This window comes from Schistocerca gregaria, chromosome 2, assembly GCF_023897955.1.
Source record: "Schistocerca gregaria isolate iqSchGreg1 chromosome 2, iqSchGreg1.2, whole genome shotgun sequence".
Taxonomy (NCBI): Eukaryota; Metazoa; Arthropoda; class Insecta; order Orthoptera; family Acrididae; genus Schistocerca; species Schistocerca gregaria.
This window is the reverse complement of record NC_064921.1, coordinates 762,567,952-762,593,030: the sequence shown is the minus strand read 5'-3', so window position 1 is coordinate 762,593,030 and position 25,079 is coordinate 762,567,952. Positions and strand designations below refer to the sequence as shown.

At 45.7% G+C, this 25,079-nt stretch overlaps 1 protein-coding gene across 1 annotated transcript in view; it reads left to right on the top strand.

The window, feature by feature from the left end:
* Positions 1-25,079, top strand: part of LOC126336453 (odorant receptor Or2-like) — a 130,367-nt gene that overhangs the window by 16,868 nt on the left and 88,420 nt on the right. The window contains exon 2 of the mRNA XM_050000162.1: positions 13,053-13,937. Within this exon, the coding sequence (XP_049856119.1) occupies positions 13,069-13,937 (869 nt within the window). The 5' untranslated portion in view covers positions 13,053-13,068. The remainder of the gene's footprint in view (positions 1-13,052; positions 13,938-25,079) is intronic.

Sequence of the window (25,079 nt, the reverse complement as noted above, 5' to 3'; positions counted from 1 at the left end):
CCCAACATTCATAACCAAATTGTCAATAAAAAGAGAAGAAATGCAATAGACTAAAAATTAATCAAATTCACTCTTAGCGATCGTTTTACTTTTACACGAGGGGGAGTTGGAAAATAAGTTTCCCTGTCGACTTTGGGCAGAGTTGTGTAATATGGGCGAAAGACGAGACGGCAGGTGAACGCGCACGTGCAAGACACCGATACACCATTGGGTAGAGGTCGACCGCGATCAAGCAGATGGCGCTGTCGCAGTGCCTGTGATAAGCGGAGGCCAGCCGCTCAGTCTTTTCCCCGAGCTATGGAGAGAAGGTGCGTTTTGGAGTCGTGGTCACAGGCGGAAGTGAGAGCTGTTATCCGCTATGAATGGGCACATGGAGTTATCAGGCGCAGAAATTCATAACCGCATTGTTGAGGTATATGGGTCAGGTGTGATATCGAGGCAAATGGTGCGGAGATGGTGCCAGCAATTCAGTGATGGAAGTCAGCAAGTGCAGGACATACGGAGACCTGGACGGATCCTCACGGCCACTACAGATGCAAATGGCAGGAAGGTGGATGGCATGATTAAAGCGAACCGGCGTATCACCATCGATGGAGTAGTGGCAGAACTTGGAATTGGACATGAGGGAGCTCACAATATCATACACGACATTATTCGACACAGGAAGGTGGCAGCACGATGGGTACCCCGCCAATTGACCCCGACATACATGGAACAACGCACGGCGTTCAGCCTGGAACAGCTCGAGCGTTACCATGAATCTGGCAATGACCTTCTGTTACGGATTGTGACGGGGGACGAAACGGGAGTCCACCATTACACGCCCGAAACGAGGGCCGCATCCATGGAGTGGAAACATCCGTCATCACCTGTCCGAAAGAAGTTCAAAAGCACTCCGTCTGCAGGTAAAGTGCTACTCTTGGTCGGGAGCGCCTACACCATCCGCCTTACAGTCCGGATCTCGCACCAAGTGACTTCCATCTGTTTCCTGCTTTGAAGAAGGCTCTCGGCGGAAGGCGCTTTGGCAGCAATGCTGACGTCAAACAAGCCGTTCAACGCTTCTTCGGTATGCAACGCCCTGATATTTTCCTGGAAGGGTTTTTGAAGTTTATAAAGGGGTACGACAAATGTCTCAATGTACTTGCAAATTATGTAGAAAAATAAAGATATGTCTAATCTTTAATGTCTCATTCTCTCTTTTTTTCCTTTCACACACAGCTCTGACCCCAGCTGACAGGGGAAACTTATTTTCCAACTCCCCCAAGTCTCCGTCTTTAACAAATAACCAAAGATGTGGGAAGTGTGTGTGGCAGTAATACATTTAACTGAATAACCAATTGAAAGCATAATAACTTATATGCATGCATCCACTACATATTTCTAACATACGTATATTACATATACAGATAATGTTTGATCAGCATATTTCATCGTACAAAAATCTTAACTATTGCTATAATAACATTTATACGTGTGTTGAGGAACCGTAACATCACTCATGGAACTTCTCTATCTCACTTGTCTTTGAGCCCGCATCTCGTGGTCGTGCGGTAGCGTTCTCGCTTCCCACGCCCGGGTTCCCGGGTTCGATTCCCGGCGGGCCATGGATTTTCTCTGCCTCGTGATGATTGGGCGTTGTGTGATGTCCTTAGGTTAGTTAGGTTTAAGTAGTTCTAAGTTCTAGGGGACTGATGACCATGGATGTTAAGTTCCATAGTGCTCAGAGCCATTTGAGCCATTTTTTCGAACTTGTCTTTGAAGTTACTTTCAAATGTTCTCGGGTCGCCACCTCGGATGGATTACCTAATTCATATTCGCGCTGGGATGGCTCACGTCCTGACATTTACCCGTAGTCCACAGGAAACCAGCGGAAAACTGTGAACAGGATCCCCAATTCAGTTCCTAGCCATGTTTGCCCTACTGCATATGTTTGCAGACGCAGGGATCTGATCAAGCCACAGAATTGTGTTTGTGGTTGAATCTGATTGGACTTACTGTTGTGTTACTGATGAATTCTTCTATATTGATTTTCTAAAACATTAATTGTTATTCTGTTTTACTTCGTTCAGTAAAGACGTTCACCAGTAGCGTAGAAGAGATTTGGTTTCATTTAAATCTGTGATGAAGCAACTTTGTAACGGTGAATTTTTCACGTCACTCACAAACGTGTTCGGCACGAACACGTAAAGAGCGTACTACAGGTCTCTAAATTCTGGTAGTGTACTCCTTCGTTCTCAGAGACGAGTATTTCTATATCTACACAGGGCCGCTTTAAGGCTCAAGCGACACAAAGACCGCTTGGGGCGCCAAGCTGAGAGGGGAGCCAGATGCTGTCTCTGGTCAAAAATTTGTACGCAGAGCGAATCATAATTAGTACCAAAAAAACCCGTTTCAATACTCAGTAGACTTAGATCCATTTTCAAAGGTCTTGCTAAGAGCCGAAGAAACGGCAAATAATGTGTGCTTGAGGTAGAGAAGGATGGAGGAGGTGGGGTGTTAAATTATACACTGATCGGCCAGAACATTGTGACTGCATCACGCCTAATTCTGTTCTTCGAGCAGAAGTGGATGAGTCAAACATCTGAACTGAAACCGTCGTAGAACGGAAATGGTACGTTTCCGGACATGGGCTCCTACTCAGAATATTATGTATTGACTCCCCTCTACTAGTCCTAGAAGTTTGTAACGGGAATTTCCGAACACCGTGTATAGGATGAACCAGAACGCGACAGAAAAACTTTCAGAGGTTGTTCAGGTAACCTTCGTTCGATTTCTTGTCCCAAGGAGCTTTGTATCCGTATTGCAGTGAAAATATTGCACAGAATTGTAAAAGTCGAGGGTATGTACTCTGCGTCTTGTTTGGAAACGAACTTGTTCCATTCACCAAGTGCACATGCTATTTGCAATGGCAATGCTCTCGTTATTTAACGGCTTCAGGCTGGCACTCACAAGGGGAGGCCACGACGTTTGGAACGCGGATTTACTGCAAACTTCGTACACTCGTAGTACTCCAGGAGGACAACAAAATGTGTAAGCAGTAGCACATACTTCTCAAGCATTACTGAGAAAATCGCAAGATAATTTCGGTCGTCAAATTTATATCTGTGCGTGGCCATTTTAACCATGAAGCGGCTGCAGCTGAGTGGTGCCGGCGCAGAAGCTCAGCGTGCTCGCTCAGAGCGTTAGCCACCCTTTATAATAAAAAAACATAAAACTGAGCGAACGGATCATCGAACAAATTGAACGGGTGTCATCGGACGCCCGCCCTGAACAAATTCAACGAACAATACAGAACATTTTTTTTTTTTTTAAGTATTTGGCGTTCAAGCCGCTGGATCGCTGGAACGAACTCCGTTCGTCGCTTTTTTTTAAACACAGTCTTTTCTTTATTATTTATATTACAATTGATATAATGGGGAAAATACGTGTAATCGGATGAAATTTTATTAAATTTACACTGTTATTTGGCAGTTTACTAATTTTTATTATCACAAATAATGTAATATTCATAACTATCGACTAGTAAACGACCAAATGCATAAAGTCATACTGAAAATGTATGCTTGTCCGTGATTTGAGAAATCCCTTATACCTGGAAGGAGCCCGAAACGACTTGTTACCTCCAAGTTTTGACCGGCACAGACGGCTATCGAAAGACGTACAATTAGTCGTCGCTTTAGACATTACGAGTACTAGATGCAGTATGGTATTTTTCGTAAAAACATGGAAAACATAAAGTTAAACGGCACCAGCTCCATTGAATAAATGCTATGTTTTCGCATACGCAAGGTCTTTTGACGATTTCTGTGGAGAAACGAACCTCGTTAACATTTTCAAAAACCTCTCTTTCAGACGATAGTTTGGAGGCAAACCATGCATAACGCAGTATTTCCTTAAAATTCGGTGCTGATAATTGGTTATGCAGGATCGAGTGTATTTTAATAGCGTCTTCCGAGAAGCAATTTCTCGTTCTCTTTCGATTAAACACAAACAGTTTTGAAGACACGGACAAGCATACAATTTCAGTATCACTTTATCCGTTTGGTAGTTTACTAGTCGGTAGTTATGAATATTATATTATTTGTGACAATAAAAATTTGTAGACTGCCAAGTACCATTGTAAATTTAATAAAAGTTCATCCGATCACACGTATTTTTTCCATTACATCAATTGTAATATAGATATAAAGAAAATGATTGTGTTAGAAATAAAAAAACTGACAAGCGGGACTCGATCCAGCAACCCAGCGATTACATGTCTTGAACACAAACCACTCGGCTGCCGGCGCTTCATGGTAAAAATGGCCACTCACAGGTACATATTTGACGACCGAAATTATCTTGCGATTTTGTCAATAACGCTTGAAAAGTATGCGCTACTGCTAACACATTTTGTTGTCCTCGTGGAGTACAGCGAGTGTACGAAGTCTGCAGTAAATCCGCGTTCCAAACGTCGTGGCCTCCCCTTGTCAGTGCCATTCGGCTCTGCAGTATGGACAGGTTTATTCGTGAATAGTTCGCCGATATGCATGTTTTCACTGAACGCACTGGAGAAGGCGGCATGGCTACATTGTGTAGAGCTGCTCCGACAGCGACGAAAGCAGCACAGACTGAGTCATGGGATACCTCCTGTACCGTGTCGGACCTCCTCCTGCACGGCGTAGTGCAGCAGCCCGACGTGGCATGGACTCAACAAGTCGTTGGAAGTCCTTTGCAGAAATATTAAGCCATGTTGCCTCTATAGTCGCCCATAATTGTGAAACTCTTTTCAGTGCAAGATTTTGTGCACGAACTGACCTCTCGATTATGCCCCCTAAATGTTCGATGGGATTCATGTCGGGCAATCTGTGCTCCCAAATTATTCACTCGTATTGTCCAGACTTTCTTCAAACCAATCGCAAACAATTGCAGCATGGCGCATTGTCGTCCATAAAAATCCCATCATTATTTGGGAACTTGAAGTCCATGAGTGGCTGCAACTGACCTCCAGGTACCATTTCCACTCAATGATCGGTCCACTTGCACAAGAAGACCCATTCCGTTCCAAATAAACATAACCCACACATTGTGGAGCCACCACCAGCTCGCACAACTTAGGCTACGGTTGTCTGCTGCCGTAGCCCATTAACGCCAAACTTCGCCTCACTGTCCTAACGGATATGCTCGTCGTCCGCCCCACAATGATTTCTGCATTTATTTCACGCAGAGTTGCTTGTCTGCTACTACCGACAACTCTACACAAACACTTCTGCCCCCGGTCGTTAAGTTAGGGCTGTTAGCGACTGAGTTGATCCATTCCTCTGTTTATTTCTTGTAAGTTTTTGTGATGGCATGTTACAGGGGTTTCACTGTTTTCACAAAAAACAGGGGAGATTGCTTAACAAATCGAATAAATTATAAGTACATCCATTACTCTGCAGTGTGCCGATGGAGAAAGTCGCTTCCTTATACTAAAATCACACAAAAGGTACCCCTGGACAACCCCTGAAAGTTTCTTGGCGGAGTTCCGGTTCACCCTGTAGTACTTGAGTTAATTGCACGACATCTGTACTTCCCAAATTTTTTGATGAATGATTTCAAAATCTATATTATTCTAAATGGCAATTTATTGGATATTATGCTGAAACTATTTACTCAGCACTGAAATAAATAAATTGTTAAAACAGAGGGCGTCCCACACAAAATCCGGTACTCCTCGCGCCCGAGATTCAACTAACAATGAATTAACTAAAAAGGATAGATAATAGCAATGTTAAAAAAACATGTAGTTACTTGTTTATAAGAGATGCTGGAATTGGTGCCCATGGGCATTCACGCATCGCTGACTTCATGTGATGACGTTGCCAGCAATACGCTGTAATTCTGCAGGCGTGATATTGCTAATTTCTTTCACGATCGTCTATTGTGCGAGGATTGACAGCACACACTTTGCTTTTTAGAGTGCCCCATAAACAAAAATTCACACTATGTTAAGTCCAGGGACCTTGGGAGCCAGAGGTCTCTACTGACAATTCTGTCTTAACACTTGACGAAAACGGACTTACTTTGGTTGGATGTGTGAGTGGTTGTTCCATCTTGTTTGAATACTGCATACAGCTTCTCTGCATCTGTTAATTGTACATACAAAGAGCCAAAGATCTCTAGATATCTGGCATTGTTTAAGAACCAATATTGCACATGCCGGGCAATGCACGCCGAACACCTACACTACTGGCCATTAAAATTGCTACACCACGAAGATGACGTTCTACACACGCGAAATTTAACCGACAGGAAGAAGATGCTGTGATATGTAAATGATTAGCTTTTCAGAGCATTCACACAAGGTTGGCGCCGGCGGCGACACTTACAACGTGCTGACATGAGGAAAGTTTCCAATCTATTTCTCATACACAAACAGCTGCTGACCGGCGTTGCCTGGTGAAACATTGTTGTGATGCCTCGTGTAAGAAGAAGAAATGCGTACCATCACGCTTCCGACTTTGATATAGGTCGGATTGTAGCCCATCGCGATTGCAGTTTATCGTGTCGCGACATTGCTGCTCGCGTTGGTCGAGATCCAATGACTGTTAGCAGAATATGGAATCTGTGGGTTCAGGAGGGTAATACGGAACGCTGTGCTGAATCACAACGGCCTCGGTATCACTGGCAGTCGAGATGACAGGCATCTTATCCGCATGGCTGTAACGGATCGTGCAGCCACGTCTCGATCGCTGACTCAACAGATGGGGACGTTTGCTAGACAACAACCATCTGCACGAACACTTCGATGACGTTTGCAGCAGCGTGGACTATCAGCTCGGAGACCATGGCTGCGGTTACCCTTGACGCTGCATCACAGACAGGAGCACGTGCGATCGTGTACTCAACGACGAACCTGGGTGCACGAATGGCAAAACGTCATTTTTTCGAATGAATCCAGGTTCTGTTTACAGCATCGTGATGGTCGCATCCGTGTTTGGCGACATCGCGGTGAACGCACATTGAAAGCGTGTATTCGTTATCGCCATACCGGCGTATCACTCGGCATGATGGTATGGGGTGCCATTGGTTACACGTCTCGGTCACCTCTTGCTCACATTGACGGCACTTTGAACAGAGGACGTTACATTTCAGATGTGTTACGACCCGTGGCTCTACCCTTCATTCGATCCCAGTGAAACCCCACACTTCAGCAGGATAATGAACGACTGCCTGTTGCAGGTCGTGTACGGGCCTTTCTGGATACAGAAAATGCTCGACTGCTGCCCTGGCCAGCACATTCTCCAGATCTCTCACCAACTGAAAAAGTCTGGTCAATGGTGGCCGAGCAACTGGCCGACCCCAATACACCAGTCACTACTCTTGATGAACTGTGGTATCGTGTTGAAGCTGCATGGGCAACTGTACCTGTACACGCCATCCAAGCTCTGTTTGACTCAATGCCCAGGCGTATCAAGGCCGTTATTACCGCCAGAAGTGATTGTTCTGGGTTCTTAGGATCTATGCACCCAAATTGCGTGAAAATCTAATCACATGTCAGTTCTAATATAATATATTCGTCCAATCAATACCCATTTATCATCTGCATTTCGTCTTGGTGTAGCAGTTTGACCTCTGAGTCAAGAGGTTCTTCATGTAGAACGTGTGGGTTGTCCTGCTACTAGTATCTGTAATTACGAGACTTTACATAACTTGGTAAATGAAACGAGGCCTTATCTGACATGAAGTAAAGCAGAAGGGCAGAGTAACCGTTAGCACGTGATGTTAACAGTCAGTTAAGTAATGAATTGTCTTTTCCTGATCGTCAAATTTCAGCTCACACCATAGGCTTTTAATTTCATATCTTTTAGTACTAAATGACGTGACGTGCGAGACATTCAACCTGCTGCCATAATCTCTTTACCGACTTGCGGGGATTTCTCGCAATGTCCATGCAAATTCTGTCTATAGTTTCAGCGGTCCTCATTGTCGGTCGCCTAATCTTCTGTACAATCTGAATGGTTCCTACAGTCCTCAATTTATTGTACAGATCTTGAAAAATTAATGGTTGTGGGGTGTTTCCTATCAGGATATTTCGCTTGAAACAATTCTTTACGTTCTTTGATGGAACCTGTCTTCATGTAACACTCCAATATATCAGTCCGCTCTTCTAATGCGAACTGCCCCATTCCCGTAACAACTTTGCAATATGAATTCCTTGCAACAACTGACGCAGTAACATACAACTGCATTCAAGTTTCTGATGAAATTCGGTGTAGCCAACTTTCGAGACAGTGTTGTCACTTCATAAGCAGTTCGACTACAGATGATTAACTGGTACGAGAGGCGTAGGGAGTTTTATATGGGACACCCTGTGCTAAAACATATTCAGTGTGTGCCATTTACCCACACCACACCAAATAACTTTTTGGCTAGAAGCAAAATAAAGAAGTATATATAAAGCAAATGATGTTTAGGTACCAGGGCGATATTAAGGAGCGTGATTGCCTTTGTTATAATGTTGTTTATCTTTTCAAATAGCATCCCAATTTTTTTTTTTTTTTTTTTTGCTAATTCACCTCCTCTCCTCAATAGCTGTTCAAAAACGTATCACAGTGTGCCATTCACGTGAGCTTGACGTCAAAATTTATCACAAAACTGACTTTGAGTCTCTCGTAGTAGCACACAGTATGCAACCACTCGTCCACTCTGCTGGAATCCATAGCAAGGAAATGGAAACACAAGGGAGATGCATGCCACTCGTTCGATCAGTCATCTTTAGCTCACGGTTCGTCTGCGCGAGTTCTACGGCCGTTGCGTTGAGCTGGGTTGAAACTACTTGTTTCCAGTACCGTCACAACAAAACGAGGAAACGTTTGTCGGGAAGGCGGGTTGTGGTCGGGATATTTCTCTACGCTGAGCGTCTGAGTAGCATTATGCTTGCCTTCAACAAAAAGGGAATAAAAGTAAGATGATGCTATTACAATCATATGTTCGTGACGCTGAAGCTAGCAGAAAGGCAGTCACGCTGGTGAATGGTCCCCTTGCAGCTAAACAACATTTGCTTGATACATTTCTTTTTTGGGGTGGTCAATATAAATGGAACACACTGTATTTTATATGTGGTGTGTGTTATTTAGGAGATGTCTGAAAGAACAGTCACCGCATATATATATGGTGAAGCGAAATTTGTGCACTCGGGCTTTGCAGCGCAACTCGTCACATACCAGTGATAAAAAAACTGTCTCTCACAAAATTTCGTCCGGAGACTACACCCGGTAGAAAAAGGACATTAAAGAGTGGCAATCTGGTACTGTAACCACACGTATGGTAAACACCTCTGTCAGCGGACAGTAGCTCTGCTGTGTAACAATGGGAAGACTTCTTGGGTTAGTATGCAGGAGGTCGATGGTTCGATCATGGGTTGTTTTCTGTTTGGTAAATGTAGTCCAGGTGGTACGATACCTATCATGTTAATCGTCAACAGCGACTGTAGTGGGTCCTATAGAAAACAATTGTACTTACATACTTCAATCACAGAAATGGAAGGTTGGTCAGCTTTGAAAGAAGGTTTTTTCATGTCATGGATTTCACAGTTACATCTACTAGACGCGAAACCCGTTTTCTTTGTACCCTCCTCCAATGGTCCCAGAGATTAGTAGCAACTGTTATTCTTGCCTCGTACAGGTCCATCAATATCATTAGGGTCTTACATTACCAATAAGACTAGTAATGCGCTTTGCGAATAATGTCCAAACTCGGTTACTATTCGTTTATGTTATCACCATGGTCCCATGCCTTTCAACACTGAGTATGATAATCGCATGCTGTTTAGTATATATCTCAATGCATTATTATTATTATTATTATTATTATCATCCAATGGACGCGATTGTGGAAACATCACGTCTATTACCATTAGGGAGACAGTGTAATTGGAAACCGAACATTTCACTACCAGCGATGTCGGTATGAAACATGCAGATCAATATCTGTCAGAGGGGTAACGCGCATTACGTGGAACAGGTACAGGACGGATGGCATGTTTATACTGTATGTGCTGTCCATCAAACAGGGACTAGTTACGAGCGGAGTAACGTGCCCATGAGAGAATCCGATGTGCTTGAGTACAGGTGTCGAACTTTCTCGTTGTAAACCTCTAAGCCTGTGTATCAGACGTATGGCATACACAAGCGATGAATGTGTGGATATACATCTGGTCCTTGGTGCGTCTGTTAACCGGGCCGGTGTTGCCGCTTGTGAATATGCTGCTAGTTATCCTCATCGAGCCATCCAGACAAAAATGTGGCTCGTTGTCTGCAGCTCTCCTTCCACCACCGCATGACAGAGGTCGTCCACGGACTCGCTGTAGTCTAGCTACTGAGGCAGCTATTGTGGAGGGAATACACCCTCAGCGAAGTACACGTAGCGTAGCAAGGCAGTTCCGTATCTTGTAATGCACAGCTGTTAACGTGGTGCACGAGCATTCGCTGCACCCGTATTATTATGCTTTCACGCAACATCTGCATCCTGCAGATCGCCATCAGCGGATGCAATTCTGTGAATGGTTCCAACAACAACAGGAAGCAAACGATGACTTCGTGAACACCGTAATATGGTCAGATTAAGCAGCATTCACTCGTGAGGGTGTCTTCAATATGCACAATGCCCACAGTTGGTGTGAGGTTAACCCGCACCTCAGCTGCGACCGTGCATATCAATGTCGCTTCGGTATCAACATTTAGGCCAGAACTTTGGGTGATAGGTGTTTGGGCCTCTACATGTTGTCTGACTGGCTGACTGCACGAAGGTATCATGCATTTCTCTCAGACTGTCTGTCTGATGTGCTGGAAGATGTTCCACTACATGTTCGGCACAGGATATTGTTCCAACATGATGGTACATGTGGAATTAATGTGCAACAGTACTTGGACTGAACATTGCCAGGGAAACGGCTCGGACGTGGAGGTCCAGTTATATGGCCACCCCATTCACCTGACTTAAATCCCCTGGATTTCTTCCTGTGGGGACAGCTGAAGGAGCACATGTACTCTACTTCGCCACCGAATGTGGAAGAACTGGTAGCACCTGTGAGTGCTGCTCTTGTTATTGTGGACACAGTTTTGCTGCAAAGGGTTCAGAGCTGTATGATCCGGCGGCTTGCACCATGTTTGGACATACAGGGGAGTTCTTTCAGCATCCGTTGTTCTGAGGACAACGTATTCTGTTGTGAAGGTCATGCGGTCATTAATATGGACATTATTACTGTCATTGGTTGCTAATGTGCGACATCTGAGCGTTCGTATTACATGTAGTATAAATAACAAGTAGATGTGTTATTGCACTGTACTATCATCTTTAGCATCTTGAAATTGATATTGTTTTTGTAGTTATTCTGTTCTATGGCAGGTCATTTGTTTCAACTGTCTATTTCTTATTTGTCCAACCATGTATTTGTTACGTCCAGAGTTACAAAATGGTGTAAATTTAGGATACATGTGACCTAAGAAACGGCGTATATTACAGTATGAAATGTCAGAATGAAATTAGCAAATAAAAACAATGCGCCTCAACCCAGGATCGAGCCCACGACATCCTGTATGCTAACCCAAAACTCTATCCACTGCACCAACTCTACAGCACGATTAATATGCACTGACAGAGGTAGATACCATACATGGGGTTACAGTGTTGCCAGATTGCCACTCTTAAATGTCCTTTTTCTGCCGAATGCACTCGCCTGACAAAATTTTGTGACAGACACATTTATCACTGGCATGTGAGAAGTTGCGCTGCGAAGCCCGAGTGCGCGAATTTCGCTTCACTCTGTATAACTGTACGCGAGGCTGATCAGTTGGTCACTTCAGTGCAGATGCACACCACCTTCGAATTCTTACGGGAATCGGCGAAATGCCACGCGTAGTGATGATAATGGGCAACAGCGCACTGCATCAGTGAGAATTTGGGACTGATGGAAGCCGTGCTAGGGTAGTCATGATCTGTGTGTCTGGATGGTACAGTGATCAACGTATCTGCCTAGTAAGCAGGAGACCTGTGTTTGAATCTCAGTCCGACCCAAATTTTCAATTTTCTCCATTGATTTAAGTCAATGTCCACCAGCAGATAATGTCATTAATTTACTGTGTCTTGACAGTGTATCTTGTTGTAACTAAACAATTATTATGTTAAGACAGTTTATTGTTATAATCATTCAGATAGTGAGCAACGGTGGTACGCTAGAAAGTGGTGGCGACACAAGGAGGAGGAGGAGGAGGAGGCAGTAACACACTGTGACCCACCAGGGCCAAACCACGGATCCGCGCCATATCGATTTCTGTACTCTGCAAACCACTGCCAAGCGCATGGCGGAGGGTATGTCCCATTGTGTCAGTTTCTAGGCCTTTTTCTGGTTCCGTTTACGATGGAGCACGGGAAGAATGTTTATATGCCTCCATGCGTGCTGTAGCTAATGTAATCTTCTCCTCACGATCGTTATGGGAATGATGCATAGCGGGTTGCAGTACATTACTAAAGTCTTCATTTCAAGCCTATTCTTGAAACGTCATAAGTCGACTTTTTCGGGATAGTTTACGTCTCTTTTCAGGTGTCTGCCAATCCAGTTTCTTCAGCATCTCCGTAACAGTGTCTGACGGGTGAAACAAACCTATGACCTTTCGTACTGCGCACATTTGAATACGCTCAGTATCCCGTGTTAGTGCTATTTGGTACAGGTCCCACACACTTGAGCGACATCCTAGGATGGGTCGCGCTCCATGGGAAGCTGTACCTGTACACGCCATCCAAGCTATGTTTGACTCAATGCCAAGGCGTATCAGGGCCGTTATTATGGCCAGAGGTGGTTGTTCTGGGTACTGATTTCTCAGGATCTATGCACCCAAATTGCGTGAAAATGTAATCACATGTCAGTTATAATATAATATATTTGTCCAATGAATACCCGTTCATCATTTGCATTTCTTATCGGTGTAACAGTTCTAATGGTCAGTAGTGTACTACCCTTCCTGTAGACTTGATGTTGACTGCACAGATAATACAGATCTGTATCCGGTGACACTTCGTTTTCTGTGTAGGGAGCAGAGCACGCCAATGGCAGAACTGAAGAGCGGACGTGGCCCGACAACAGGAGTGTGCGCACACGATGTGCTGCGGCACAACGTGAAGTTGCTGACGCTGGGCGGGGCGTGGCCCCCGAGCGAGCGGAGCGGCCTGCGCCGGCTGTTCCCGCTCTACACGGCCACCATCTACTTCTGCCAGAGCGCCACCATCGCCATGGGCATCTGGCTCACGTACGACCTGTGGGGCGACGTCGACGAGATCATGCTCACGTACGTCAACACGTTCACGCTGCTCGGCGGCTACATCAAGCTGATCTACTTCTCCCGTGACGTGCGGGGCTACCGCGAGCTCGTCTCGATCCTGCGGGACGTCGCCAGGGAGCAATGGCCGTACTGCGAGAATGACGCTAAGCTGATGGCAATCTTCACCGGCGCGTACCGGAAGGGCTTGTGGCTAACGTTCGGCCCCCTCGTGTACCTCAATATATTGGGCCCCACTTGGTTCTTCATGCCTCTCATTCTTCGGGCCTTCGGTTCTGAGGAACGCCTACTGCCGTTCGTCAACTTGCGCGAGAGTGTGACGAATATTTTTCCTCTGTATGTTGCTATCTACGTGGTGCAAGTTTACTGCATGTTCTTCTGGAATATAATCAGCGTCGGGCTGGACATGTTCTTCGTCACGAGCATGGTTCACGTGGCTGCGCAGCTCAAAATCCTCAATGAACGCCTATCTAATTTAGGTGAAGATCCACCACATGACGACTACGGAGCTGTATTGGATCGCCAGATTATGCGGGGATTTGTCAATCCGCAAAAGTGGCCATTCAGCCGTGACGGACGACGGAGAGACATGTATGAAGAACTACGTAATTGTATCAAGACACATCAACACATCCTAAGGCAAGTGTTAAAAGTACAATAGTTGCTCAAGTCTTCATCGTCCTCAAAAAGCAGGAAGGTGCGAGTAGGACTCACGGTCTAGGGCAGTAGTCCCTTACCTGGGGAGTAATTACCCCATGAGGCGTAAAACGGAAACTACTAAGGGATATGGAGTTTCGGTCACGAAACCAAATAATCTCTAAAAGCTATTTCTGTAATCGCTAATACGTGAGACTGTAATACTGATTACATAAATTACCAAAAATACATTTTTTTTAAATACTAGCATTAACGTGAGACGCATTGCGGTGGAGAATACAGCTTCTGAAACCAATTTGTGAACAAAATTTTCCTCATATAGTCCATCCACTACATAAAGGGTAACAATTACTGAATTTTAAGAAAAAAACGTAAATTAGTTACAAACTACGGCGTCCACACACTTAACATGTAAACGTCACTACAGGTATTTGGATTTAGGTTATAACATGTTCGACATGCCAGCTATCAATGGCGATGATGTAGCGCAGACGAAGAGCGAAATTCTGCACGACTCGCTGAAGTGTCGGAGCATCGATGCTGTCGATGACCTCATAAATGGCTGTTTTCAGCTGAGAAATGATTTTGGGGCTATTGCTGTACACGTCGTCTTTAACATAGCCCCTCAAAAAGGAGTTGCATGTGTTCAGATACGGAGAATATGGCCTGGGTACCCCACAGCCAGAAAGCGGTCCCCAAAGTGCTCTTCCAGGACAGCGAACACTCTCTTGCTTCGATGTGATCGAACTCCGTCTTGCATGAACCACATCTTGTGGAAATCATGGGCACTTTGGATAATGGGAATCAAATCATCTTCCAAAACCTTCATGTACCGTTCGATAGTCACCGTACCATCAAGGAATGTCGCACCGATTATTCCGTCGCTGCTCACCACAGAGTCACCCGTTGAGGGTGAAGAGACTTGTCGAGCGCGAAATTCGGATTTTCAGTCCCCAAATGCGCCAATTTTGCTTATCGACGAACGCGTTCAAATGGAAGTGGGCCTATAACAACAAGGCTCGTCCGCGAGCGTATACTGATTCCCATCATGCCCCGCGGCCAACAGCTCATTCTGAATGTCCTAAAGCAAACCGTTCAGAAGTTGTGACGTATTTATTTCATATAGTTCAATAATTTTTCACCCTGTATATATTTCTTACTATGCATCTACGACAGTAAAATGCAGACATATATATCTCATATACACAAATATCTCATTAAAATGCCTTTTCTGAGATGTATATAGTTTCTACAATAAACCTGAAATTCTTTCATTATTCATTTCGCAACAATAAAAGAACTAATTGACAGCGCAACACAACATTAACCACACACATCCAAAGAACGTTTGCAGCAGCATGTTACCAGAACTCCTCAAGATAGACGTTGACTGCGGATATTGTATTACAGACACAGTCCCTTTGACTGTTCAGAGATGTCACTAAACCCACCCAAAGATGTAAGCAACCATGCATGAGCAGCGCCTATTAGACGGAGAGGATCAGATAGCCGATCAGTTCCAGTCATTCCACCAGGAAGGAGGTACACGGCTCGTGTTGTCTGTAGTTCAACCATGTCTAGACGCTAAATACCGCGGTTCGATCCCGTCTGCATTATTACTTTGGCCAGGAAGCGCTCTCGACAAGGGAAATGTCCAGGCGTCTCGGAGTGAACGAAAACGATGTTGTTCGGACATGGACGAAATAGAGAGAGACAGGAACTGTCGATGACATGCCTCGCTCAGGCCGCCCAAGGGCTGCTACTGCAGCGTATGACCACTACCTTCGTATTATGGCTCGTGGGAACCCTGAGAGCAACGCCGCCATATTGAATAATGCTTTTAGTGCAGCCACAGGACGTCGTGTTACGACTTAAAACTGTGCGCAATAAGCTGCATGATACGCAACTTGACTCCCGACATCCATGGCGAGATCCATCTTTGCAACCACTACACCATGCACCGCGTTACAGTTGGGCCCAACAACCTGCCGAATGGACCACTCAGGATTGGCATCACATTTTCACCGATCAGTGTCGCACATGCCTTCAACCAGACACTTGTCGGAGACGTGTTTGGAGGCAATCCGGTCAGTCTGGACGCCTTAGACACACTGTCCAGCGAGAGCTGCAAGGTGGAGGTTCCCTGCTATTTTGGGGTGGCAGTATGTGGGGCCGACGTACGCCGCTAGTTGTCATGGAAGGTGCCATAACGGCTGTACGATACGCGAATGCCATCCTCCGTCCGATAGTGCAAACGTATCAGCAACATATTAGCGAGGCATGCGTCTTCATGGACGACAATTCGCGCCCCCATCGTGCACATCTTGTTAATGTATTCCTTCAGGATAACGACATCGCTCGACTAGAAAGGCCAGCATGTTCTCCAGACATGAAACCTATCGAACATGCCTGAGATAGATTGAAAAGGGCTGTATATGGACGACGTGACCCATCAACCACTCTGAGGGATCTACGACGAGTCGCCGTTGAGGAGTGGGACAATGTGGGCCAACAGTGCTTTGATGAACTTTTGGATAGTATGATATGAATACAGGCATGTATCAATGCAAGAGGCCGTGCTACTGGGTATTAGAGGTACCGGTGTGTACAGAAATCTGGACCACCACCTTTGAAGGTCTCGCTGTATGGTGATACAACATGGAACGTGCTGTTTTCATATCAGCGCACACTCCGCTGCAGAGTGAAAACCTCATTCTGGAAATATCCCCCAGGCTGTAGCTAAGCCATGTCTCCGCAGTATCTTTTCTTTCAGGAGTGCTAGTTCTGCAAGGTTCGCAGGCGAGCTTCTGTAAAGTTTGGAAGGTAGGAGACGAGATACTGGCTGAAGTAAAGCTGTGAGTACCGGGCGTGAGTCGTGCTTCGGTAGCTCAGATGGTAGAGCACTTGCCCGCGAGAGGCAAAGGTCCCGAGTTCGAGTCTCGGTCGGGCACACAGTTTTAATCTGCCAGGAAGTTTCATATTTACGTCTCCATCCGACACACGATTCACCACCAACAATGTCACACATCCTCATTTCCTGAGACACTGCGGAGAGGTTTGGAGTTTAGTCCAGGACATTGGCGCAAAGTCCGACGATAGGTAACCTCACGCCACCACCTCTCCTAAGGATACACAAAGCCTGTTGCTGGACGCCCGGTTCCTCCTCCCGGTATCAGCAATTTACTGCTCGCAGTTTAGCGCAAACAGTACTGTGAAGCGCGGTGCGCGCTAGCAGCATCAGGCGGACTATTCTATCCCAAGCCGTTTCGGCACCCTTTTGCCGTCAAGCGCGCCGTTGAAGCGGATTTTCCCGCCCCGCCAGACTGTAAGCCATTCATTGTCCTCCCGATCCAGTCTGCGCCCCGAGCGGGGGTCCTCCTTGATTAAAAGGTATTACTGCAATGAATTTTACTGTTGTAGTTATCTTTCAGATTAATACACAGAAGAGCCAAAGATATTGCTACAGGCATGCGTATTCAAATACAGAGATATGCAAACAGGCAGAATACGGCGCTGCGGTCGGCAACGCCTATATAAGACAACTAGTATTTGGCGCAGTTGTTAGATCGGTTACTGCTGCTACAATGGCAGCGTATCAAGACTGAAGTGAGTTTGAACGTGGTGTTATAGTCGGCGCACGAGCGATGGGACCCAGAATGAGGTAGCGATGAAATGGGGATTTTCAAGTACGACCATTTCACAAGTGTACCGCGAATATCAGGAATCCGGTAAAACATCAAATTTCCGACATCGCTGTGGCCGGAAAAAGATCCTGTAAGAACGGAACCAACGACGACTGACGAAGTGCAACCCTTCCTCAAATTGCTGCAGATTTCAGTGGCAGGCCAACAGCAAGTGTCAGCGTGCGAACCATTCAACGGAACACCATATGGGCTTTCGGAACCGAAGAACCACTCGTGTACCCTTGATGGCTACATGACACAAAGCTTTACGCCTCGCCTGGACTCGTCAACACCGGCATTGGACTCTTGATGAATGGAAACATGTTGCCTAGTCGGACGAGTCTCGTTTGAAATTGTATCGAGCGGCTGTACGTGTACGTGTATGGAGACAACCTCAAGAATCCAAGGATCCTGCATGTCAGAAGGGAATTGTGCAAGCTGGTGGAGGCTCTCTAATAGTGTGGGACCTGTGCAGTTGGACTGATGTGCGGCTCTTGATACGTCTAGATACGACTCTGACAGGTGACACATACGTAAACAACCTATCTTAATCACCTGCATCCATTCATGTCCCTTGTGTATTCCGCTGGACCTGGGCAGTTCCAGCAGGACAATGCGACAACCCTCACGTCCAGAATTTATGGACAGCCCTGCGCGATTCATGGTGTCAGTTTCCTCCAGCTCTACTTCAGACATTAGTCGAATCCATGCCACGTCGTGTTGGGGACGTCTGCGTGCTCGCGGGACCCCACACGATATTAGTCAGGTGTACCAGTTTCTTTGAATCAGTGTATGTTAGAAACAGCCTGCGCGGTTCTTCCGTATGTCCTGTCTTTTATTGTCATTTTTCTTAAGAAGTACACCGCTTAGGCATGTGTGCCCCTTAGCAGTATAGAAGGGAACGTAAAACGTTCCATCAGCACCAACTCACTTACAGACCTCTGATCTGTAGACTGGAGTTGCACCACTGAGACACAATCACATCTATGCTGGGGAACCCATCCAGAGCTATGAAAGCAGTTGTGGCAAATGCATCTTTGCAACTTTATTGCCATCTGAGCCATTCGGGCACCACCATTGGCTCGACTCAAAGCTTGAATCGAGTGAGGTGGCGCAGTGCTTAGCACACTGAACTCGCAATCGGAAGGGAGACGGTTCACATCCAGGTCCGATCATTCAGATATAGGTTTTCCGTAATTTCCCTAAATAGCACCAGGCAAATGAAGGTATGGTTCTTTTGAAGGGCACATCCGAGTTTCTTCAACGCCTCTGAAACTTCCCGAGCTTGTGCTCCGCCTCTAATGACCTCGATGTCGACGGGACGCTAAACTCTAGTCTGCCGTCGTTCCGTTTTATCGAAGTTGGGATCTGTAGAATACCAGGAGAGCTCTAAGCGAACCCGAGAAGCGTCCGCGTTGTTTTCGGTTGGTAATAACGATTCCTGTAAAATGTGAAGGTGTTAGCCAGGCACACAGTTTCACATATCAGAACGTTTCCTCTGAAGCGTCGACATCACTGCAGACTAAACTATACAACAATAGCGCCGTGAGGGGCTGCGTGTTAGCTTCAAGTGAGTTCTTTTTTTTTCTTTTCATTTTTTTCCTTTGTGACCTTCAGACATGACTACTCAGGCCGCGTCCGATACAATTCCTTTTTCTTGTACGTTTGTCTCGCGTCAGTGCGGGGTAGGCATGGTTATTAACGGGTTTGGCATGGTTAGTTTAAGGAGTAGCCGGATTTCACTCCTATTGCCATCTGGTTATCCCTACCCCCTTCCACTGAGATAGAATAGGTGCACCCCAACTATCTGTGTGTAGTGGTATACATGTGAAAGTGAGCGAACGTTTTCTAAATGTTTGCGAATCATCAAAATGAAACGTAGTGACATACTACAGATTAAAATATACAAGGTGGATCACCTAATTGTTGCACCGCAAATATTGAAGAAATGGAAAGCGCTATTAATATTTGGTTTTCACAGACTGGTTTGGTAGTCAGGGGGTCGTATTGTTAACCAATAAACAGATTGAAATAATACTTGGAGAACGAATTTTTTGTGTAAACTTACACTTTTTAAATGGAACAATGCCTGTTGACATTAGCAAACTAAACGTAGGGTAAATTAGAATGTCACTGGTGTTTGTTGCAGGATTCTAGTGGGAGTTGCTTATGAGATAACGTATTATGAAAAATTTCCACACCACCACTTGTTTGTGTCATTCAGCCTGTGTAGTTGTTAGGTAAGACGTTGTTATATTTGCCTGCATTGTACTTAATAAGGTGTCTTGAGTACATCGCGACTTGCTAGTCAGTTAGTGCGTGACATTCCAAGCAGCAGGTCGTGAATGGACCATCGAATTTACCAATGCCGAAGAAACCGACATGTTCATAGCACATGATGAATGTTTGCAAGAATGTAGTTCATTCTTGTAGGGTGTATAGGGCAAGATGTCCCACTAGACGTCAACCGTCTCAGCAGTTATTTATTAATCTCTGCAACGAGTTACGTGAAAATGATGGTTTAACACTTAGGCAACGGAAGGAAACAAATGATGACGCAAGAGGGGGGAGTTATTGTTCTTGCTATTGTTGCACTCCCGCGCAATCGCACTAGGAAGTGACATGAGTCGAGCAAAAGTCCTGCGCATTCTTCACCGACATAGGTTCTGTCCCTGTGATACCTCTCACTGTCACTGCATGGAAACGATTATGAGACTCATGTCACTTTCTGCACATGTGCATTAAGACAGGATACTCCAAATGCATCGTTTATCTTGTTTAGTGATTAGCCATATTTACCAATCACGACCTGATAAACCGCCAATATGTGCATTAATGGTCTGTTGACAGTCCCCTTTGGCTTCGTCAGGTGAAATGTCAGCTTCCACGGAGTGTAAACTTGCGTTGTGGGATAGTGTACTTTCATCCATTATGCTCGTTTTTCGTGGATGTGTAGTGGCGCGGAATAGTAAAGAATTGGAAAAGTGGAATATTGTCGAAGTTTCGTTGCCTATGCCGGGAGTCAGAGGCAGTAGGTTAGCCAAGAGGTAAGAGTATTGCACATGTATAGGAATGTGTCGTCACGCAGGGGCAGTGACCTGGTTACACACAACAGGCGAGAGAGAATTGCTCAGCACGCGGGTTTGTGTTCGACGGAGACTTTCGTAGAGTGTAAGACAGAGGTATAGCGTCAGCTGTACTGCATTTCACAACTTCACGTAAGTCTGCCGTAACAACACGTAACTCTGTCGCAAGAACACCTAAGTGGCGAGTACGACAGACGAATCAGCAGTATAAGTGGAACGAATGCGTTTATTACAAACGAGCATGAAGTCAGGACGTCGCTCGTGCTTCCTTTAAATACGCCAGCTTTGATAGCAACAGGGGACTCGCAGTTAGACTTGCAATTAGATGTGTACTGAGTCGCTGCATAGCGCTCAGCTCGATGATCGAGATGTTAATCTTTATGAAGGAGACGTTGCAGTAAGGGCGGCCCATCCAGCAGCAGACGTGAGAGGACAGTGCCAGCTATGGTCCTCTCTGCTGACGCTGTCAGTCATCGACTCAGGATTAGCAGACATCGCGGCAGACTCGCTCGCCGCCAGTGCTGACCACATCAGAGGGCCGTCGTCGAGATCGTGCGGGGCCTAGGCCCTGTGCATCCGCCGCACAACCGGGTGAACCGACGACACGGGGGGATTGCAGCCCGTTTCGCCCGTCCACCGCGGACGAGCCACCAGGAGGAGCAGGGAAGAAGACGGGGTGGGATAGAGTACACTCCGCACTACGAGAACGCTTCTCGTGCGGACAGCGCCGGGACTCCAACCTGGAGCCTCCTATGCGTAGCGGCCTGCTGTCCACCGAGCCGGCCGAAGTATGGGCATTCCACGCTACGTCACAGCACGCGGCGCTGTGCTAGCAAGACTGGTGCGGCCCGGAGCTGGTGTCATCGCTACGAGTCAGCGAGGACTCGGGGAAGGTCGTTGATGCCACCAAGCTCAGCCAGCCTGTGTTACGCGGGCCACATTGTACTCGGCAGGAATAAAGGTGTTATGAATTAATACTGGCGTTTCTGACGCGTCTACAGTCATTTCCTAGCATCCTGACAACTGGAGAGGTCACCGCTCGGCCTCCAGTCCACCGTAGGCGACCGGGACCACCGGGGCGCCTACACATTTGGGGTCAGAAGTCCTCGCGCCCACCGCCTACGGATTTGGTATTAGAAGTGTGCTAACCGCCCACTACAGCTCTGGCCTGCAGATCTGGTTTCTGGACTGACACCACAGAGTTGCGGTCAGAACTGTCGACTCTACGCAGCCTTGTGGTAAGTGCACGAGGCGATTTTTTTTAATAACTGTGGATGCACGTTCTTTGTTGGGAGTGCACTTTGTGAGACCTGCGGAAACAGCAGATTTATCTGAGTTTAAGGGAAACAGTTGGGAAACGTACTTGGTACCAGTCAGATGTACCAGTCAGATGTACTGTGTGTAATTTAACGGGGCATGGAGAGCCGTGCACGAAGTTTGTACCAGTAGAATGTTCAATCTGTAGACGGTTTGGCCACGCAGCGCACAATTGTAGAGAGCGTCTCTGGGCAATAACAAGGCGGAAGGATTAATTTTGTTTAGTTGTGCGTTGTGAGTCTTCTTTGTCTTCTTGTGTGTAGTGCCCGTGACAAAGGAGTTGAGTAGCTAGTGTAGTTATTGTTCTGAGGAGTAAATTCAGTATACAGTAAGTTGTTAGTAATTTGCACAAATCATGCCAGAAACAAGATCCGTTAGTACTGAAGTGAGTAATAGCTGCTCTGATGGAGCAAGTCTCAAAATTGTTAGAAGAGAATGAACAGCGTAAGTTACGTCATGTAGAATTAATGATGCAAATGGAGACCTTGCGTTCGGCGCAAGAGTCGCAAACGGTTTCAAGTGAGTACAAGTCAGCAGCAAAGTCCAACCTTGCAATATCTCCTTCAGCAGTTAACCTGATCACGCCTTTCTCGGGTAAAACAACAGAGGATGTCACAGCGTTCATTAACGATGTTTTGGCAACAGCTGCAATGAGCAATTGGTCAGACGTAACTGGGTTACGTATGGCAAATTTGCGACTTGCAGGGGAAGCCAAGACGTTCGTGATGTACCATGAGACGCTTAGTAAGACGAGCACGTCTGAAGAATTGGCAGATGGGTTACGACAAACATATCGTAAGTAGAATAGTGCAAGATTTTTTAGGGAGAAGTTAGCTAATTTGACACAGAAGCTCAATGAGACAGTGGAGTCTTTTTCACATAGGATACGGAAAATTAATTCGCAGACCTATGAATTATCGGGTAATCCTGATGCGGATCGTGTATTACTACGAGAGGCAGAAAACAGAGCCCTCGATGTATTCTTCAGGGGAATTCCTGAAGAATTTTCGCGCAGGGATAGGATGGAGAATCCTGTGGATTTAACTGCAGCATTGTGTATTGCAACGCACCTGCAGGAGATAGACATTGCAACAAGGGTTCTCAATGACAAACGCATCTTTGCGTCGAAGAGGAATTGTTACCGTTGTGGGAGGAAAGGTCACGTGAAGGCTCAATGCAGACACCCGCAGTGCTATTCTTGTAAACGTTACGCTCACAAGGCGAATGAGTGTCGAAGTAAGCAGAACGGTAACGGGAATAAACAGGAAAAAGCATTAAACGGCAACGGGAGTGTTTCGTCCGTCAAAAGACATTCCTGGTAAGCAGAAGTACGGTGAAAACTAGTACAGAGACGGATTGTTGTTTGATGGGTGTTGTAAGGAATAACAGATGTAAGTTTAAGATTGATACAGGGGCACATGTATCTGTTGCTAGTCTAGACCTCGTGGGTAGGGGAAGACTAGGTACTCCTAGGTATAGATTACGTGGAGTAGGAAATAATGAGTTGCAATCATTGGGTACAACACAGCTCGTTTTTAAGATTGGAACTGTAGAGTTCGGAGAGCAAATGGAAGTGTTGGCAACTGTGATTCTCGGACTGGACTTCCTCGATAAATACCATGCCAATATTAGTCTTTCACAGCATACAGTTGAACTTAGCGGAAACTTGTTTTCAATGGGTACAACAGCTGTAAATGTTTTTACGTCGCGAGATGCATCCGTTGCTAAGATGTCACCAATTGAACCGCGTACAAGGGCATTAAAGATGATTACGCATGTCAAAGTGCCTTTGGGTACAGGGAAGTTAGTTTGTTTGTCAGTAGGTATCGATGTACCACAGCAGAGACTATATGTGGTAAGCCACTGCAGAGCAATGAGGCATTAGATGAAATGCATTGTTTAATTAGGAGGAGCGTTGCGCGCGTAATGGATATAAATGGGGAACTGATGATTCCGGTCAGTGTAGATAATTTTGGGGCAGAGGAAGTGGATCTCCTAAAGGGTTTAGTGGTTGCAAGTTTGGAAATACTCGACGATGAGGATATAGGTGAATCCCAAGGTGATTATAGTGATAAGATTCGTCATTTGTTGAATGGTGATCGGAAGCTATGGAAGCTTTGTTATTACAGTATTTAGATTTGTTTAATTCAGAAGGTCCATTACCAGCAACTCCTGTTACACAGCACCGTACACCGACTGGCGATAGTCCTCTGGACTATAGAAAATCATACAGGATAGCTAAACACCTACAACCACTAGCGGAAGAATTTATTAATCAACAGCTAAGGGACGGTATTATAGAGAACAGTGAAAGCCCGTGGTCTGCCAACATAGTGGTAGCCCCTAAGAAGTCATTGGACGGTACTAAAAAGTGTAGGTTTTGTTGTGACTATCGTTTTTTGAATGCATGAACTGTAACAGATGCGTATTCAATGCCGAACATCACAGAAACATTGGACAACCTAGGTCGGTGTAAATATTTTTCGACACTACATCTAAAGAGTGGGTACCACCAGATAGAAGTAAGTCCTGAGGATAGACCGAAGATGGCTTACAACAAGCCTTGGTCACTTTCAGTATCGCAGAATGCCATTTTGGTTGATAAACGCTCCTGCTACTTTCCAGCGTCTGTTAGATGGTGTGTTTCAGGGACTGAAACCGAAGATTGCTATGGTATACCCCAGTGATATTGTTACTTTTCTGGGTAATATAGAAGATCATGTGGAATGACTGAACGAAGTATTTAGTAGGCTAAGAGAGGCAAATCTTACGCTTAATCCATGAGGTGCATAGGCACATCACCTCAGTATATGGGTTTGAGGCATATGTGTTACAACAAGTTATAGCCACTTGAGAGTGGACAAAGGCGGTTTCCTGTGATTGGAATTTCAAAGTGATCCATGGGCTATGGTATTTAATACTGCGATCTGTAATTAAGATATTGGGAGGGGTTTGACATCTGCAGCATGCAGATATGCATGCTTGTTACTCCACGATGTAGCCAGCTGACACATGCGTAGGTGACTCAAAATAGCAGC